General features: G+C 33.6%; 1 protein-coding gene across 1 annotated transcript; it reads left to right on the forward strand.

The window, feature by feature from the left end:
* Positions 1-1345: 1345 nt before the first annotated feature.
* Positions 1346-9368, forward strand: LOC149254120 (uncharacterized). The gene is made up of 2 exons (XM_089454686.1): positions 1346-3989; positions 8995-9368. Exons 1-2 carry the CDS (start codon positions 1346-1348, stop codon positions 9366-9368), a joined length of 3018 nt encoding a protein of 1005 aa, XP_089310812.1.
* Positions 9369-21394: the final 12026 nt, after the last annotated feature.

A 21394-nucleotide genomic window follows, 5' to 3' on the forward strand; every position in this document is an offset into this window, starting at 1 on the left:
GCAATTCAATCAATTTAAAATTATCTTTACTAAATTTTAAAACAAAAATACTAATACGGAATTCTAAAATATTTAAACTACAATCTTAATAAAATTCTATAAACCAAAAATTAATTATATATATAGAAAATATAATTATTCTAGAACATGTTCAATTTAATAATTTTTCTTATTTCAACAGATCATCCTATATAATTTAGCATCCAACAAAAAAAATAGAATAATTTTTTTTTAAATATATTTTTATATTTTTATATCTTTACTAAATTTTAAAACAAAAATACCAATATGGAATTCTAAAATATTTAAACTACAATCTTAATAAAATTCTGCAAACCAAAAATTAATTATATATAAAAAAAAGTTCAATCTAATAATTTTTCTTGTTTCAAGAGATCATTATATATAATTTAGCATCCAAACAAAATAATAATCAATTTTCACTAAAACCAGCTTTAGTGTATAATTTTTTTTATAATTAAATAAATTTTAAACATTTTTTTAGTTATGCATCTAAATCATTCTGATTTTAACATCATTTTTTATCATTTTACTTTCAACCATTTATAATATTATACAAAATAAATTGTAATATTTTATATGATCAAATTTATTAATTTCCACATGTTATTTTACCCACGTTACAACCAAAATACAGATTGGAAAATCCATCAGTTCACCTCGATTCTCCATTCTACACATTTATTTACCATTCTTAAATGAAACAAAAGGCATCTAGAAATTTGACTCTAAGAATTTTGTTCAAAATCTGGTTTACATGTTACAACTCCCAATGGCCAAACTGCCCGCCCCACAATTTCATCATTTTGGTCAAGACTCACTAGCTGAGATTGTAGAAATTCTTTGACCTACAAGCTGTCCGTGTTCAAATTCTTTGAACCAAATAAATTACAGGTTGAATGAATTCATGGAAGTCCATTTTTTTATTGGAAATTGCAGAGCACTGCAGTGAGTAGAATGCGTGAGAGAATTGAAGTGTGGAATGAATATACAATGAATATATCGCAACCAAGATTGTGAATAACTAGTTTGTTCCCGAAAGAATGCTAAATTCAAAGTGTGGAATGTTGTAAAATGCAGTGCAACTTCAAGGTGATAGTGTGTGGCAAAGAGGTGTAGTATTGCAGATGGGATGCACAAACAGTATTGGAGCGAAGAGGGTAGTTCATAATGATGATTGAAAATGCTTGGGTATTGTTGACACAGTGAAACTATTTATTGTAATGTGCAGGGTGGTATATGCATTGAAGATATATTAGAGTGTCTGAGATGAACTAGCAGTGTCAGGGTAGCAGTGAGAATTGGAAAAACTGAAACCAGAATAATGGATCTAAACGCCAGCAACAAGGTGTGTTCGATAACTCAATTCATACTTCTTTGCATTTGTTTTTCAGGCTTTGCATGTGGTAATGAAATTTCAGATGAGATCCAGGCCTTAATTGCAATCAAGTCAGACCTGGTAGACAGTTTAGGTTATCTATCAGATTGGAAATACAATGATAGCATCATGACTGTGTCACATTGTTCATGGACTGGCATTACTTGTAACAATAAATCTAGAGTGGTGGGTCTGGATCTCTCAAGAAAAAATCTCACTGGTAAAATATCACAAGCTGTGGAGCTGCTTGACCACCTTGTTAACTTAGATATCAGCCAAAATAACTTTGATGGACCAATCAGCGAAGCCATTTTCAGGCTCCCCAAATTAGAAACCCTGTATATCAACCAGAATTCCTTCAATGGATCATTGCCAGAGATCCTTTTGGGTTTGCAGAATCTTGTGGAGTTCAATGCTTACTACAATGACTTTACTGGCCCCTTGCCATTACAATTTTCTCAGCTCAGTAAGCTGAAGTTTCTGAACCTTGGTGGAAATTACTTTAGTGGGAGCATTCCGATCCAGTATGGTGACTTCCCCAACCTAGAATTCCTGTATTTGGAGGACAATGAGATCACGGGTTCGATCCCAGCAGAGTTAGGGAAGATGCCAGAGCTCAGGCTTATGCAGATCGGATACAATTCTTACACAGGCGGGATTCCGTGGCAGCTCAGTAACTTGTCAAAGCTAGAGTCTTTACATATTCGATTTGCTAACTTATCTGGGTTCTTGCCTGTGGAATTGGGTAAGTTCCAGAATCTAAGTATGTTGGTGCTGAACAACAACAGACTTACTGGATCAATACCATGGCAGTTAAGCAATATCACGAGCTTGAAATCATTAGATTTGTCATATAACATGCTCACTGGACCAATTCCTGAAATGTTTTCGAGGATCAAAAGTCTGGCAGTCCTAGAGCTGTGTGCTAATAACCTCAGTGAAGACATCCCTAACGGAATTGGTGACCTGCCCAGCTTGACGTATTTCGCCATATGGAACAATTCCTTCACAGGAAGCCTTCCTGAGCGGTTGGGAAGAAATTCTAGACTAAAATACTTGGAGGCAGGTCTCAATAAATTAACAGGACCAATCCCCCCTGACCTATGTGCAGGTAACCAGTTAGTTGCACTTATCCTCTTCTCCAACCAGTTCACAGGAGAAATCCCTTATAATCTTACAAATTGTCCCACTCTGCACAGAGTCAGGATTCAGCAAAACAAGCTCAGTGGCCACATTCCTTTGGGATTTGGAAAGCTTGAAAACTTGTCCTTTGTAGACATGTCATGGAACAATCTCACTGGATATTTGCCTTCTGATCTCTTTAATTCACCTACACTAGAGTACCTAAATGTTTCTTATAATCCTCTGCAAGGCAGCCTTCCTCCAAATATCTGGGCTACACCAATCCTGCAAATATTTTCAGCAGCTTTTGCAAATTTATCAGGAAATCTTCCTTCCTTTGCACATTGCAATTTTGTATACAAGTTTGAACTGCAGGGCAATAGGATTTCTGGTAGCATCCCCAGAAACATTGTCAAATGCCAAAAGCTGGTGTACATTGAATTGAGCCAAAATAAGTTGACTGGAGTGATCCCTCCTGAACTGGCAAGTCTTCCCTGTCTCGGTGTTCTTCATCTGTCCCATAATGCCCTCATCGGGATGATTCCCCTAGAATTCCAGAATTGTGCTCCCTTAGAATGTTTCAATGTCTCCTTCAATCATCTCTCAGGCCCTGTGCCTTCAGATGGGCTTTTCAGAAGCATAGACAGTAATGTTTTCGCAGGAAACCCAGGTCTCTGTGGCGGAGTCCTAGCAGAGTCTCCATGCATGAATTTAAATGACCCTTACCTCACTTCTTCCTCATATTACACGCCAGATACTAAGAAGAAATTTCATAATATATGGGAGATTATATGGTTGCCTGGTCTAGCAGTATTCATTCTCATAGTTGGCAAAACATGCTGCTTTGGTGGTGGGAAATACAGGGAGGAAAAGCTTGAAGAGGACCAATGGAAGATGACTGCCTTCCAGGAACTGAGCTTTACAATAGAAGATGTTCTGGAGCGTTTGGAGAGTGCTCACATGGTGGGAAGTGGAGCAACTGGCACAGTTTACAGAGAAGAAATGCCAGGAGGCAAAGTGATTGCTGTGAAGAAGCTGTGGAGAGTTGATAGAGAAGAAAGTAATAGAAGGAGAGCAGTATTAGAAGAGGTTGAAATTCTCAGCAGTGTTAGACACAGGAATATAGTAAAAATGTTGGGTCTGTGTTCAAACAATGAGGACACTCTTCTTCTTTATGAATACATGCCCAATGGAAGTTTGCAGAGCCTCTTGCATGAGAGCAGGGAAGAAAGCATGCTCCCGGATTGGACGACCAGACACAGAATTGCTGTGGGAGTGGCTGAAGGTTTATGTTATCTTCATCACGATTGCCGTCCTGTCATTATACATAGAGATGTCAAGCCCAGCAATATACTGCTGGACGCTGACATGAATGCAAGAATTGCGGATTTCGGAGACTCGAAGCTTATTCAAACTGATTTAGAGCCCATGACTACCATTGCTGGTTCTTATGGCTACATCGCTCCAGGTAACTATTCCATTGAATTTTAAAAGCATTTTCTAGGTTATGTCATGCGCTTTAATGGTAATTTTTCCTTTATTTTTAATTAAATTTAATCCGTAAATTTTCCTTCATTTTTAGTTGATTGATTTTGTTCCCCTCGCCCTGTGAATAAGTACTCTCAGTTGATTTTATTTTTTTAATACGTGGCCTATGAGGATTTACCTTTGAGTTTTTATTCACTTTTGGTTTTTAAAGTTTAAAATCATAAAATTACAAATAAATTATGAGTAACTATTTGCTATTGAGATGTAATTGTTATTGGTTTATAGTCGAATGAAGTTATGGTTAATTGTAAGATTTTGTGGTTCAAAATATAATTGAGACGGGTTGATTTTGGAGTAAACATCCAGATAATTTGGTTAATTATTATTTGTGGGAAAAAATTTAGTTATGTTAAGAGTTGGTATGGATGGCGAAGGCTAAGTATTATTCCCAAGTGATTTTGATAGCTTAAATGCCCCTTAATTCTGGTTAGGCAAACCACAAGGTCCAGTCATCTCAGAACTTACATTCCTTAGCAAACTAATATATATATATATATATATATATGTATGACCTATTTATAAAATAATTATATTAATATATTTTAACAAATTTTTATATCATAAATTTTTAACAACTTGTCCTGACGATGAACCACACTGGTTGGTTCGAAACGCGTCGACAAAAGATTGATTATGTGATTTTGCCGAAGATTTTCTAAACAATGTGATGGATCACAGAAGTCTAAACTCCTTCATAAATTAGCTGTTAAAAATAAAATGTTAAAATTGTTGTGAAAGAAGAAAAGTTATTTATTATAGTTGTATTTACAAAATAATAATAAAGTTATTTATTAAAAGAATGAAAGGTATTTTATTTAGATAGCTTTGGTTGAAATGGTTTTAATTTCATCAAAATGGTTTTGGTTTAGGGTAGATGGGAAAATTCATGAGAGTTTTGATATTTTAATATAAAGATTTTATTTTAAAAGATTATAAAATCTCTTAAAAATAGTGACTACCATAAAATAAGATTTACCATAAAGTTAGATTTATCATAGGTGTATGATAAAATAGATAGTATATAAAGTTAAATTCATTTATATACAATTTAGTTATTCTTGTGTAAATTAGATCATGAGATGTCTCAATTCAATGAATTGTGCTTTCTTGGTTAACGAGGAAACACTCATTTTCTTTTCTTCATGGGATGTTCTTTATCTTTTATGTTGTTTCTCTTGCTAATTGACAGTTTGAGTATTGTTGAAACGAAGCAAAAAGAAAAGTCAATATTCAAGGATTAAAGACTTGTTTTGTGTTTTTGACTCACATTTTATTTGATATATTGTTGTTTCTAAATGTTTCCAAAAGTTAAGCTAAAAGTTCCAAGAGATCTTAAATACTTTCTATGTAGCTAAAGGTGAATGCAAAAAAATCTATTTTAATTTTGATGGATTGATAAAGGTTAGCTCGTATATTTTTAGGAACTTTAGACTTGTAGGAAGCTCTAAAATATTATACATTCTTTGACTATTATAATATATTTCTCTCTAGATGGGGTAGGTTAATTTTAGCAAATTCTGTTTTATAAGTTATACTTATGTATTCACATTCGCATGTATTCCAAAAGGTACCCTCAAAAGGCTAAAAAAAAAACTTGTTTTACTTTTTTATCTAAGGGTAAAATAATGATAGTCAAAGCAATTCATCTCACTAGGTGGTTAGATAAAGCCAAACCCAATGTTAGAGGCTTTTGGGATCTAAAACATATCCATTTGTTAGGAAAATCCTGAACTACCAAATCTTTGTGATATTTTTTCACTAAATATAGTTTATAGTTTATGGAAGAATGTGAAAGTAACAATGACTAGATAGAACCAAACCAAAAGATATGGGTGGTTACAATATAAAATGTATCAATATGTGAGAAAAATCTAGTCTACAAAAGAAAGTGATTATACAAAAATATTTTGTGTTAAGTTATAATTTTTGGATTAGGTAAGAATTCTTAAGAAGAATATAAAAATGTGGGAAATTATTGGAAGACATTAGTTTCGGATTTTCCAATAATTGTAAGCAATTTAGCTCGAAAGGTGTGGAAGGGTGAACAAGTAAAAATAGATATCAACCCTGTAGTGTGGCCACTTATATGGTTGTCAGATTGACATGGTTAAGATATATTTTAGGTAAATGGTATTGACGATGTCACTATTTCATGGTTAAGGTATATTTAAAGTAAATGGAATTGAGGATGTCATTATTACTTCTATCTAGACACAAGGATAGAGATGAGTTCAGAGTTTGCATTTAGAGAGTAATGGGAAGAAGATGGAATATGTTTGTAGCAAAGTTAAAAAGGGGTACATAAGAGTTAGTGAAAATGTAAGAGTCTTTGACATAGGCTCAAAATAAGGCTCCTAGGAAGTATTCTGCAATATTGGGTTATAAGGTAATGATAACTCCTAGGGAACAAGAAGAATGACTATGATCTTCTTATATTTAGTTCTTTCAAATAGGGTTTTGACTTAGGATCTATTGCAAAAAAAGGGCGAGAATAGGCAAACGTTTGCTTTCTATTTAGGAAAAAAAATAAATAGAAAATTTCATATATAATGTTCTAATGTCTTTTTACCTAACAAATTTTTAAGGACGCACAAAAATTGACAAGTTATCCACATTTTTGGAATGAAACCTTTGTTATACAATATTTGAGATGTTGGTTTAGAAAAGGGGAATAAAAGGAATTTAGAGCATTAATCTATTTAATTCTTTAAGTAATTGAAGGTATTTTTAATTTTAATTAGTCTTTTTATTAATTTTAAAGTATGTTTGAGACTAGATTCTAACAATCTTGCTAAATTAACTGTATACAAATATCTTTTTAAATTGACAAATTAACAACAACAAAAAAATTATAAAGACATGTGATTTTCAAGACACCTTTCTTATTATTAACTTAATGAAAAGAGATAGTCACATACAAAATGTTGCATTAAATATTTTAACTAACCAATTAAAAGTTTAAAATATGCTTGGGACTAGACTCTAACAATCTAATTAATTGATAATAAAATGATGTCATTTTAAATTGGCAAATGAAAGAAGAAATTGTAAAAATATATATGTTTTTCTAAAAACACATCTCTCATTATTAAGATAATGAAAAGAGAATCAAATACAAAATGTTACACAAAAACCTTTATTTATTCAAAGAACTAAACACTATCAAAATAGATTCAACAAATTGAAATTAGAGTCATGCATTTGGGGAATTCCTATAGATTCAGTTAGTTAGTTTGTTTGTTTGCTTTTTTTTTTTTTTTTTTTTTGACTTTTTCTTGTTTTGTTTGACAAGTTGTTTGTGAACTTCGAAAACAACGATTAGGTCCGTCGGTCTAATCCGTCAAAGTCACTTGGGATGGGGCCACACTAGCCCTAAGTTGTGGATGGCATTCCCAACTGGTTATGCTAGTAAGACTTGAGAGATCCAGCCCTCATTAATTAAGTTACATGTTTTTTCAAGTTGTATAAAATAAATTTGAATTTATATAAAGCACAATAAATTAAACAAAATTCTCAAAAAAGGAAACAAAATTTTGGAAAAGGTAAATTATTATTTTTTATTGGAAACCCCCTGTAGGTAAACAAAATTCTGAAAAAGGTAAATTAATTTTTGATAGAGGGGAGAAGAATTCAACCAGAAGTGTCTTTTCTATTGGGAGATCCAAAGTCTATATCAATAACAACTCCCATGCTAGTAGTATAAGAATAGGTAAATAAAATTTTGAAAAATGTAAATTATTTTTTTAATAAAGACATTTGTATTTAAATATATTGAATCTAAATTTTTATATAGATAGTTTATTAGGTAATGTAAGTCTTGAGATCACTGGTACGGCTAAAGCTATGACCCAAGACCATCCAAGCCATCAAAATCACTGCTACACTAACCTTTAACATAGCTAGATTTTACCCACTAAATTTAAAACCAACTACATAGTACCTTAACAAAACAACCTATCACATTTTACTTTATATGCACTCAATTAAAAAAAAATATTAAAAAATTAAATAACTATACTTTTTTTATATTTATATTTTATATTTTTTATATTTTTAAAATAGCTTTATTTTATTTTATTAATATATATTTTCTTCATAATTATATATTTTATTTTTTGAAAATAATATTTCAAATTATTAATATTTATTTACTACATACATATAAGATAAATCGATTTTAATCTTTACATTATAATTTATAATATATATATTTTTTATTTTAAAATAAATTCTGAAAATACCTTAATAGAGAAGAATAAAGCAAATCTGTTTTGAGTTATTTTATTATCATATATACAGTCTTAATCAGGAATGTGTCCAAAAACCGAGTGAATTTGTCACTGGAGCTATGATGTTATTAAAAAAATGTTATACGGTATGGTTTGTTGACATATTTTTGAAAAGTACACATCTCTTATGACTAAATTTTCGAATGAACCTCTCTCTTGAATAAATTTAGCTTGAAATTTTTAATTATATGTATATAGTTGTTCAATGAGATTTCCTGATATATGCTGAAACTTGATGTTTGCAAAATATTTGATAATATTACCTTTCAGATTTTATGATTGTTGACTGAGATTTTCTGGTATATGTATATGAGTGTTTACCTGAGACTTCCAAGAATATGTAAATGATTGTTGAATGAGATTATTTTTTGGTATATGTTTATGATTGTTTGTTGGAGATCATTTGAGTTGAAGTTAACTGGATTAAGGACTTTAGGGATCTTTTACCTGAGATTTTCAGGTTGAATGAGTTTTTCAGATATTTATGATGGTTGAATGAGAATTTCTGGTATCTGTATATAATTGTTTGATATTGAGCCTTGATGAGTGCAAAATATTTTGATAATATTTAAACTTCATCCACCTGAGAATCATATGAAAGTAGAGGGTGTTGATGCATCTTTTGGATTGCTGCAGAATGTGCATACACACTTGAGGTCCAGGAGAAATGTGACATATACAGCTTTGGAGTGATCCTACTGGAGCTCTTGACAGGAAGAATGGCCATCGATCCAGAATTCGGAGATGCCACCAGCATTGTAGAGTGGGTCAAGGGTAAAATTCGGGCCAAGGAAGGAATTTCAGAGGTCTTAGATCAACATGTTGTGGCTTCATGTTACTCGGGCCAAAAAGAGCTGTTGTTAGTATTCCAATTGGCTCTCCTCTGCACCAGTAGGTGTCCGAATAACCGGCCATCCATGCGAGATGTCGTGAGAATACTATTGGTGGCTGAACCTGCAAGGAAACCACAGAATTCCTATTTTTCATCTCTGGAAAGTAATTTACCCTAAGCAAAGGTTGTTGCAGTGATAAATGCGTTATCAGTATGCTGGTATTGAAGAGGACGACTATCTTTTCTTGAATTTTTTAGAAGCTATATATTAATCTAGATACGCAATTTTTACATATATACAGAGGCGAGATGATTACAATAGCGGCGGAGCAGCGCTGACATGCATCAAGGGTCGAACCCAGGTGGGGAGGGCTGACATGCATCAAGGGTCAAACCCAGGTGGGGAGGTTATTAATGGGCAGTCCCATCTTTTCTTACTTGCTTGTTATCATCTGAAACCTGCGTGTTGTATTTGAACATCTCGAAAAGGATATTGGAAGATTTATGGTTAATGTTGAGTAAATACTATATCATAATTTGTTTTTAAAGATTTTTTTAATTGGAAAATCTTGCTTGTCGATTATAAGTGTATATAATTTTGTTTAAGATTAAAAAACAAGATTTGTGAGACCAAACCTTCCTACCTAATCATTAATCCACATCCATAAACTGGTTTTTCCAAACTGGAAAGTTTATTTATTTATTCGAAATTATAACCATGGAAATGCTTGATAGGTTCGTACTGCAATTAGTTTTGATTCTTATTGCAATTGTTTATCGTTCAAGCATCTTCTACTATTACGTTCCATTTCTGAGACGATGATTCTTACTGGAAAATATTGTGTTTCTCTTTTCATAAAAGCAGCCTTCCAACACCTGTAACTGTATATTGTCCCTTTTTACCAGGGATTTTCCGGTTTCCTGGGGGAGGCACTTGTCTGCTGTAAGCTTGGATTTGCAACAAATATTCCTGCATTGTCTTTTTTTATAATAGAATTTCTGCCAAAAACAAAGTAGATAAGTGAGGGTTAACAACTATTATGATATGTTTATTTCTATTTTAATTTTAACGTGTTGGTTAATTAGGTTTAAAACTTGGTAGAGATGGGTTAAAAATTATTTTTTTCAAAAACATTCATATTTTACACTTCTCCAAGTCCTAAGTTTTAATAGCTAATTAGATAAGTAAACACTAATATTTAGAAATCTAATTAACTTTTTTAGAAGCATTAGAGAGCAAGCTCACTTTAGCTTTCTTGCATCTCTTAGACATCATTGTATTTTTTATTTCCTAGGTGTAAGAACATTTATTTAATATTTATGAATATATGACTAGAAAGTACTAATATTATAGAACAAGATTAGATAGATATCTATTTCTTCACACAATTGCATTTTTTATTAACTCTTTTAGAAGCATTAGAGAGCAAGCTCACCTTAGCTTTCTTGCATCTCTTAGACATCATTGTATTTTTTATTTCCTAGGTGTAAGAACATTTATTTAATATTTATGAATATATGACTAGAAAGTACTAATTAACTCTTTTAGAAGCATTAGAGAGCAAGCTCACCTTAGCTTTCTTGCATCTCTTAGACATCATTGTATTTTTTATTTCCTAGGTGTAAGAACATTTATTTAATATTTATGAATATATGACTAGAAAGTACTAATATTATAGAACAAGATTAGATAGATATCTATTTCTTCACACAATTGCATTTTTTTTTATTTCTTATACCCAAAGATATTTATTTAATATTCATGAATATATAACTCATGAATACTATTGAACATGATTAGATATAAATAGAATTAATGTTGATGTCTTTTAAAAGTTTACAATAACATTGTTTTAAGTAAACTATATGTAGCCACAAAGGAATTCTTTGGGTGTAAAATAACGAAAATATCTTTATGGTTATGGTAAAGAATGTGGAGGTGAGATATTTTTGGGTGTAAAGTAATGAAAATATCTTTATAGTTATGGTAAAGAATGTGGAGGTGAGATAACTTGGGGTTATGGTAAAGATTTAATAGTGGTTAGGCTACATGAAATTTTATGTATGGATTGCATAGTGATTTGGAGTGTTTGTGGAAGATTTATCTTTTTAAGATAAATAATAGTTTTACCAAGGGTAATTTCATATTTTCGTAGATGCATTATATATTATTAATTAATTAAACAAGTTTAATTGGTTACTATGTATGAAATTCATTTAGCACCCTAAATTTATGAAAGAGAAGTACTATAATTACAATTTGTCAAGTTTTACTAGAATTAGTTGCTAATGTTATTATTTAATGGACCACCACAACTCTATTTTCTCCAACGTACACTTCACCATTTAGTGTTGTAGTTCTTTCGAGCATGTTGTAACAACCCTTTTCGTTGCACCTGATGTAAATGTCACTATGTGAATTTGTTTATGTAAATTATCAAAAAATGCAATTAACGACTGAGCTAAAGGAGAGGACATGGATTTAGAGTTCTAAGGAGGAAAGGTTGCTTATGATGTGTTGAAATCATACCATACTCACCTCATTTAATTCCATTACATATCACACTAACGAATTGAATGACCATAAAAAATAGGTAGTAAAGTTTTGATACAGACAACCTGAGTAGAGGACGGTGCCCACACTGTCCCCTTCCTCTTCGGACTTGATGGAGGGAGAACGGTCATCCAAATAGAGATGAAGTTAACACAAAAGGGGTAAAAGGAAATTAGAACACACATAACACATGAGAGGGGGAGCGCAATGGGATGCAAAGAGAAGAGACATAACTTTGAGAATGGCACAAAAGAAGAAACACTTGAGTAACTACAAAGAAAGAAGAAATATCCTTGAGCCAATGCTCTAGATTGGGGAAAGTTTCCCTATGATTATGTTGAGGCTTGGATTATGTGCTTGTGTTTGATTTTGTAGTTGGAGGTTCACTAGAGGGTTGCATCACTTAGTGTTTGTTGAGTAAGTTGATAAACCACTTAGTGCTTGATAAGTGTGCTGATACACCAATTAGTGCTTACTAAATGGGCTGATAAAATACTCGAGTGCTTCTTGGAAGGTTGATAAATTACTAGGAAAGTAAGTTGAGCCATTGTGGTGCTTGTTGAAAAGAGTTGATAAACCACTAAATGCTTTTTGAGGTAGTTGATAAATGACTTAGTGCTTACCAAGTAAGTTGATAAAACATCGGGACATTGGGCTATAGACTCTTGTAGTTCTTGTCTTGAAAATACAGTTGATAAAACACCTATATAGTGTATTCAATCTACTAGAATTCAACAATACTTTAGCTAAGCTTTGGGTGAATCCCTATGATTAATATTAGAGAGGAAGAGAGTCACTATGGTGCTTACTTCCATAGAGAAGTTGATAAACCACCTAGACAGTGGACTCCTCTTGATTGTTTGACTGGATTTTGGTGTGAAATTCCCTTAAGCATATATCTTCTTAGACTTTAAATTCAACTCAAGGGTGGTCAACTGCAAGAAATATTTTGGTGTAGTTGTCCTATGGTTGGGTCGAGAGTTGAAGTCCCTCGTTCACTTTCCATCCAATTCAATTTAAACATATAACTATAATTACTTGTATCCATTTGAACTGTGGATGATGAAACTTTTTGATATGTCATTTGTAACTTTATTGTTCAACACTACCCATGGAAGGTTGTTGAGAGTCTTACATGTTCATGATGAATGATTAGCCTTATATGTCCGTAAGGTTATGTTGAAATTTTGGAACTATGTGATTGCTATTATCCTTATGAACTATAGGGTTATTTAGATGAATATGTCCGGTAGCTCAAAGTCCCTCAGTTAACCTATTATTACAAGTTCTTTCATCTAACTGGTATGTTTATGAATTTGATGGCTCTTTTCCTTCTTTAAAACTATGGACCATGTCCCATGATAAGAAGGTAAATCATGTGTTGTGTGTTAAATAAAGATTCATTTAGAGTTAATCATAACTTAATTTAAGAATAATGTGAGGATTTGTTGGTTATGCACACCTGTATATTATTGTGATATCTTGAGCCTCAGATAGTAAGCATGGTCTATGGTTTTACTAAGAAGTCTAGCCCTTGGAGCCATCTATGTCTTTTTCTCAGGATATAATGTAAGTTAGGCATGCTTGTGCCATTAAATTTCTTATGGTCATCACATAATATTTTTACAATACCCCATGGTAAATTTACTTTGACTTTTAATTTGATCATGTGACTACAAAGTGAAAGTGGGACAAATAATTTGATGTGATAATGTTAATAGTTATTGACTTAAAAAAAGGAAGGAAATTTTGTTTTATGTGTTAACATTCTTGAAAATATATTAAGGGCTATCATGTGAGATTAGACTCCTAACTTCTAGGAAAACAACTGAAATCAGTTATGCCCAAGAAGGGGTAGGAAAAAATAAGAAATTCTTCCTTTGCCATAGTTGGATTGTTGACTATGCAAACCACCAAGAAAAAATCATGACTAGAGATAAATGTCATGAGGTGGAACTAACTTAAGAGGATTGCGGGAGATAAGGGTAGTTTGGATAAAAAAGAAAGGAACAACTGGAGAGAAGTATTATACATATACCTAAAAATTAGCAGGATGTTGCTAGGGGTCAAGGAGGTGTGAAAAAGAAAAGATTTACTAATTTGTGCTTTTGCTAGATAGCAATAGAGCTCAGGGGCGAACCACTTAGAAGTGTTTTTCATGGTTGGGAGGAGCATGGAAACCTTTATTATATTTTCAAAGATCTCATAAATAAGTATATATGATTACCTGGCAACGAATTTGTATTAATTACATCTATTTTGTAGTTTAGAAATATGGGTGGTTTTTAAGTAGGAAATCACAGCGTAATTCTTGTCATTTTCTTATATGTGTTTGAATAGTCAATAGGTGAACTTTTCTAACCTGTTTGTAATTGAAATTAGTTTTTATAAATGTGTATATTAGGACTCATCTATTATAGGAAGGATAAAGGCATTGAGACATAAGATATTGTTAAAGGATTTGAACAAGAACCCTGACTAGATTCAACCTTAGCACTTAGTATAGAGGTGGGTATGAAAAGGAAAAAGTAAAGATGGGGTTGTATATAATTGTTTGAAGACAAACGACATTCTTTTTTCCATGGAAAAATCATAACTTTCTATAAATTATAAAAAGTTACATAAGTAGATGCACATAGTGCATTCGTTTACTGTCCCAAGTTGCACCACTCAAAAAGTTGGTGCCCATTGAAACAAAGCCAAAAAGTCTAAAAACTAAAAGATAAAAAATAAAAATGGGGATAAGAAAAAAATATTAGTCACCCTTTTCTCTCTTTCTTCTTTTCTACTTTTCGCCATCCTCCTTAATCAGAAGTGGTTGTTACAATAATTAGTTGATTCTCTTATGTCTGCCTCAGATGTTCCTTATCTAAGTCTGAACTCGCAGATGTATAAGGACGTTTGAATCATGTTACCTCCTTCTCCTTCGACATTTCTTGGCCTAAGTGAACTTTTTCTCTTGGATCTTTTGAAACTAATCCCCCTGTTTCGTGTTGGATCAATTCTTCATTCGCTGAAGATGTTTGCGAATTTGGTATTTCCTCAATGATTGGGGGTCCCAAGTCCTCCTCTTCCTCTTCTTTGTTCGGTTATGGTGTTGGGAAATGCCATCCCTTTGGATTTTTGACAAGTTTATTTTTCCTCCTGGGATCTTTCTTTTCCAAAGTAAATGTGGTTTGTAGATGTCCAGTTTGAAGACAAAGACGACATCGACTAAATGCAGTGTTATCGTAATCTAAGAACTCAATGTTGTGTGTCAAAGGGATACGATCAAGTGGTCCTTTACTAAGGTTTACCTCAACACATATCTTGGAAAAGGTATAAATTGCTTCTCCAGTCCTTTGTGTATCCAACTTGATGTATCTCCCCAACATGTTGTCGATTCCTTCCAGTACTTTTGGGTGCTAGAAGTGAATGGGTAATTCATGCAGTCTTACCCACACTGGTATTTTGGAGACTGTCATTGTATTAGCATCAAAATATGGGAACCATGGGGTGATAAATAATATTGTGTTTCCCCGGAACCAAGGATCCTCATGTAAAACTTGATCTCTGATCTCTGACTGTTCAAATTTTACTATGAAGAAATCCTTTGAGCATAAGTGAATCCAACAATTTACCATCTAAGTCATAAATATCCATTGAAAAATATCCACAAGTTTTGGCCAGAAACCGTTGAACCTATAGATGATTGCCTGAGACTGATATGTTGTACAAATATTATTGATCTCTACTAGTTCGACTGTCATTTTTGGAATTTCATTCATCTTCTCTACAATATAGGTCCCATGAATGATGAGGGTTTATTCAGGTTTACCTGATGCTGAAATATTTCCTTTGAGGGCGTCTTTGAATGATGTAGATCCATTCCATTGGTTTTTCCTTTAGCTAACACCAGGCCCTTAGGGATATTAGATCATGTCGAACACCCCCCCCCCCCAAAAACCCCCTGCAACACCATGTTAATGATGATCGAGGAATTTTGTTCTATGTCATAGTCTTGTAAGTGCCTATGGTCCTGCATGGATCTTCCTGCATAGATCAGGTTTTGCAGATCCGTTGGAATACCAGTTTTTTTATAAATCACCAATTTCATATCTCTCACTAGTGAATCCATTCAAATCCACAGGATGATTGATCTTCATGTTGGGGTTTGTGCAAAAATTTGGAAATCTACATCCTTACCAGAAACATAAGTTTTTTTTAGTTTACTAATGGATCTACAAAGGACCCATCATTATTTCTCATATCTTCATAAAAAACAATAGATTCGTGGTTACCCCTTCTCCCAATAAAGATATATACCATATCTGGGTTGCCAAAGTAGTAAGTGGTCGAAAACCCCTTCCATTTGCTACAAACCGTTTCTGCCTGTTGGATCAACTTCCCCTGCCCTATCCCATCTGCGATCATCTTTGCATGCTTGTTCCTTGTGAGCATCCGATACCACAGCCACCATGGGGATCAAGAAACCCTATAAATATGAGATCACTACAAGGAAAAATGTATTGGGATCCAAGGACATACTTGCATTCTCCAGAACAGGCCGCAATGTGCTTGAGACGGTGGGATTTCAAGTCAATGAGGCCACCATTCGCAAGGGTTTTCAGTAGTGTGTGGTTAGTCAGTCCCACAATTGTGTGTTGATTCCCTTTGGGATTTATGGCCAATAGCTTCACAATGCAGTCTAAAACCTTCTTTGAGCCGGATTGGGTATCTGAATGCCTTGATGAGACAAAAATGGTAGAATTCAACCGTGAAACTACATAGTTTGCAAGCCCTCAAAATGTCGATGCCATAGCCATACACCCCTCCAACTTTAGTGAATGCATCCTATTATGACTATTTATGGAATGAGTTCAATTATACAATTGTAAACAAAAAACAACATTCTTATTAAAGTAGATTATACTTTTATCAATTGTTGGAACGTTGCAAACGTGAGCATATATTTAAGGCATAAGCATGTATGATAGAAGGTAGTATTATATGACATAATAGATATTACAGATAAGTAAAGAGTAGAAAAGTATTCATAAGTTAGCTATTTCAGGCCACAACAAGGAAGAGAACCTCGTCGATTGGACAAGGAAAAAACAGTCTTGGCAAAAGTATTCATAGGGCCTAAAGGAAATTTTTGGTGGTCCCCCATGACAAGAATCCTATAGGTCCCTAACCTAGTTTTGGGCTTATTAAACTAAAATAATAGTTAAAAAATTAACATGAAGCTACTTTTAGAACTATATATAAATTGTAGCAAAATAATTTTTGTATGCACACATGATAAGTGAAAATAATAATAATTCCCTTAGCACTAGCGTAGCCTTGATAAACACGAGAAAATTTTAACTAGATATTCATAGAATAAAACAAGAAGAATAAGATTATAAGGGTGTCAAAACCATCACTGTAAACACAACAACCTACGATAATTGACTTTTGAAGGAAATGAATTAAACAGTTACACTTTTCTAAAAGGAAGGGAGAAAATCCATTGTTTGGCCTTATAGGCTTGACTTTAAGTTATAAATAAGCATTAATGAAACCCTGACTAGGTATCTGCATAGTATGGTCATGCAGAGTAACAATTGTAGAGAACAAACTGCAAATTTTTATTTTGGAAAATGAAGTAAGGAGATTATATTTTCTCGGCCATGAAGGTACTATCCATTCACCCAAATTTTAAAGTATAAAAATCTGGAAAATAATATGAGGGGAAAACCCTCTCTGCATAAATACAAATTTCTATAAAAAATTGTCTACAACAATCGGGCTCTGCATAAATACAAATTTCTATAAAAAATTGTCTACAACAATCGGGCCTTAGCCCCATATACTTTTAATAAATTTTATAGATAGAACTCAACCAAAGAAGTAAACGTTGTACAAATGGAGCCAAAATCCTATTTGTCAGATATGCGACTTATTGGCGTCAGCTATTTGACATATTGGAGACGAGAAACTCATCTTTGGCATTGTGTCGAATAGTTGACACTTTATTAAGCGTCATATATTCGATGAGATTAACGTTGAATATCTAGCGCCAAAAATGGCTGAAATGTCATTAAAAATTCGACGCTTTGAATTTGGTTTTGCAACACCAACATGCATCGGATATGCGAAAGAAAAACTATTGGTAGAGATGCCCACATGCGTCGGATATTTGACGAGACCCGTGGTTCGTTCCGTCTCCCTAGATGCCAAAAATTGCAACACTTTTGAATCAAATATTCGATGATTTTTTAATCTAGTCTGACGAGTACTTCCAACTATGTAGCATGGGATAATTAATGGTAAACCAAGTTTGTGTGAGGGGAGTGTTATATCTCTAATGCTTTGTTCTTTCGGTATGGAGTATCAAGTCTAATGTTGAAGCATCGATAATCAACGTTAAAATTAATTAGTGCAACATGGGTTTTATATCTCTAATGTGTCGTTTCGTTGATATGGAGTAGCAAGTCCAACAGTTTAGCGTCGGATAATTGACAATATAACATTCTTTTCCGACAGGAGTGTTATATGTCCAACACTTTGTTTTGTTGGTCATGCATCAAATTTGATAGTAGTCCCATCGGATAAGAGTCAGATATGCGATGGTTTCCATGTACCATCGAATATCTGTGTATTATTCCAAATAGAAATTTTACAGAGATAATCAAAGACATGCGCAAAACTAACAATGCAATAAATTCAACAAACACACATGAATAGAAAAATTCTCTGGAACACCCAAAATGGCCAATTTTTATTATAAATAAATTGCTGGAGTACAATAAAATTTGGAGTGTGCTTGGGTTTTCTCAAGGCAAGCTACAAGCCCCAAGTGATCAATGTCCCAATGTCCAACTACTGCAATAGTTTGTCCCTCCAAAAATCTGCATTTGCCCAATTTTCTTCACTGCTAGCTGACTTGGAACCTTGATTTGGCCCCTCAAAACTGCCCAGAAATTTTTGTAAATTTGGGGATGTGATCCTTGTCAAAAACCCCGAAAAACCTACAAAGGGTTTTCTCTGATTTTGACCCTCCAAATTTGACCCAAAATAGCTTGGCCCTCCTTAAATACTAGCATGCTTCTCCTGTAGCCGTAAATGATGAATTTTTGCTCCAAAATGATAGCAATCTCAGCTTGCAAATCATCAAGGAAAAACTCACCCTCCCTATGGGTAAATCTATGCAAATTCTCTATCCAAAACTCCATTATTTCCCACCTTCTCTCAGCCTCTTTGAATTTCCTTCTACGCCCTAAGAGAAGCATGCTCCAACGAGAAATGGTCTGCAATGTAGCTCTAAGAGAAGTCCTGAGATGGAATCTGTTAGGTCCCTATACTACTAGTGTAACCCCTTATTGTTATTAGTGCAACCCCCTTATTATATTGTTGTGCCCATGTAGTCCCCATATTGTTTTTATTATGCCCCATAGAAGCCCACTATTGTTATTGTTGTGCCCTTAAATTATTATTGTTATGTCGGCTTTAATTACATTATGACCCCTTAGACTCCTATATAAAGGCGCTTATCTATCTTTCTATCTTTTTGTGAGCTAGTTTCATAACTTTTGGTATTAGAGCTTTGGATTCTAGGGTTTTGCTAGTCCAAACAAGTCATCATGGAATTTTCACAATAACTGTTTCGCTACAATGTTTTAGAACCTAAAAAACAAACCCATTTGAGAAGAAATCGGTCTAAACCTTGGGTCCAAATTTCAAATCTTGTCTCGCTATATTTTCGGAGATATGATCTGAGGAAGTTAGGGTTTTTGAAAGCTCGAGAATTTCATCTCAAACATGTCATTGTGGAATTTTCGCTATAAATATTTTTCTACGAAGGTTCAGACTCTAAAATTAAAACCCATTTGAGCTGAAATCTTGGTGAAGCTCGGAACCAAATTTTAGATTTTTCTTCACTATAGTTTCGGAGATATGGTCCAATCCATTTAGGGTTTTTGCAAGACCCTGAATTACATTCGGAAAAGGTGACCTTGGGAAAATCATCATAACTTTCTCTTTGTGAATCAGATTGAAATTTCATAAGCAGTTACAAAAGGCAGATAGACTGTAGTTTTCGTTATATTGGTTTCAGGTCCTAAGATTGAAACAGTGACACATGACACTTCATACAAGTTCGCTCTACTGAACTAGTCTATAATTAGGTCATCATGGGAGATTTGACATAACTCTTCCTTGTAGAATCCAATCTTGATCAGGCTTACGGGGTTAGAAAGAGGACTCAAAGGGATATTGTAGGACGCAATTTCAGAATGTGGAGATCTAAAATTACATAGTTATAGTGATTGCAAGATCGAGCTCATAAAATCAAGAAAATGCAATATGAGGAAGTTTGATGGCAAGGATCCGATAAATTGGATACTATAGATGGAGCAATATTTTGATCTACATGAGGTGCAACTGTTACAAAAGGTACGTATTGCATCTTCATATTTAGAACCAGATCAATTTTTATGGTATAAATGGCTTTGTTCTCGTAAACCACTTGTTACGTGGTCAATTTTCACAGAGGAAATGATAACACATTATGAGGATACAAAGAGAAGCATCGTCTTTAGCAAATTGATAAATCTCAAACAAAAGTGGTCAATGGAAGAGCACATTGAGGACTTCAAAAAATTGAATATAAGGGAAAATTATATTCCAGAGAAGTAGAGGATTGATGTCTCCATAGGGACTTTAAAGGATAACATTCAACATGAGGTTCGTCTTTGGGAACCTGATTCATTGGAGAAGGCATTCAGGTTGGAAAGAAAAGTGGAAAGAAAAATTATGGCAACAAGGATGTCTACCCCTCACAACTATAAAGATGGAAGTGTTGTTTCTCCTAGCCTTCCACAACCTACAAGGTTGACACCACAACAATTGGAAGAAAAAAGAGAAAAAGGGCTTTGTTACAATTGTGATAAAAAATATATTAAAGGTCATAAGTGTGCTGAGAAGAAATTATTTTACATTGATTGTGAAGAGGAGGAAGAAAAGGATCCAAAAATGTCAAAATAAGAGGATATACATCAGGAACCAACCCTAGAGAAAGAAGAAATGAATCTGACCATATCTTGTAAAGCATTGGCAAGAATTACCACTCCTCAAACTCTCAAGATAGAAGGACATATCAAGAAGAAAAAGGTTCAAGAAGCGAAAGATCACATCGAGCATCAAGAAATTAATCCAACAATATCTTGTAATGCATTAGTTGGAAGTACCACTCCTCAAACTACGAAGATAGAAGGAAATATCAAGAAGAGAAAGGTAATAGTGTTTATTGATTCGGGCAGTACCCATAATTTTATTCATTGTAAGATAGCCAAGGAATTGAATTGCTTCTTATATCCAGCATCAGAGTGCCAAGTGATGGTTGCAAGTGGAGGAACTATAAATTTCTCTAGAAAGTGCCATAATATCAAGTTATCCATGGGAGAATATGTATTGAATAGCCTAATGCTTTCCATTCCAATGGGTGGTGCTGATGTTGTACTAGAAGTCCAATGGCTACAATCCTTGGGTACAATAGCTTTTAATTTTCAAGAACTTTTCATGAAATTTTATTCGGAAGGAAAGGAAGTTGAATTAAGGGCTATCATAGGGAAACTGGGAAAGATAATCATCTCTAACGGAATGACAAAGCTTCTAAAGAAAGAACA

Source organism: Pinus tabuliformis, chromosome 7, assembly GCF_031772625.1.
Source record: "Pinus tabuliformis cultivar Carrire ecotype Pingquan chromosome 7, CPIR1, whole genome shotgun sequence".
Classification (NCBI taxonomy): Eukaryota; Viridiplantae; Streptophyta; class Pinopsida; order Pinales; family Pinaceae; genus Pinus; species Pinus tabuliformis.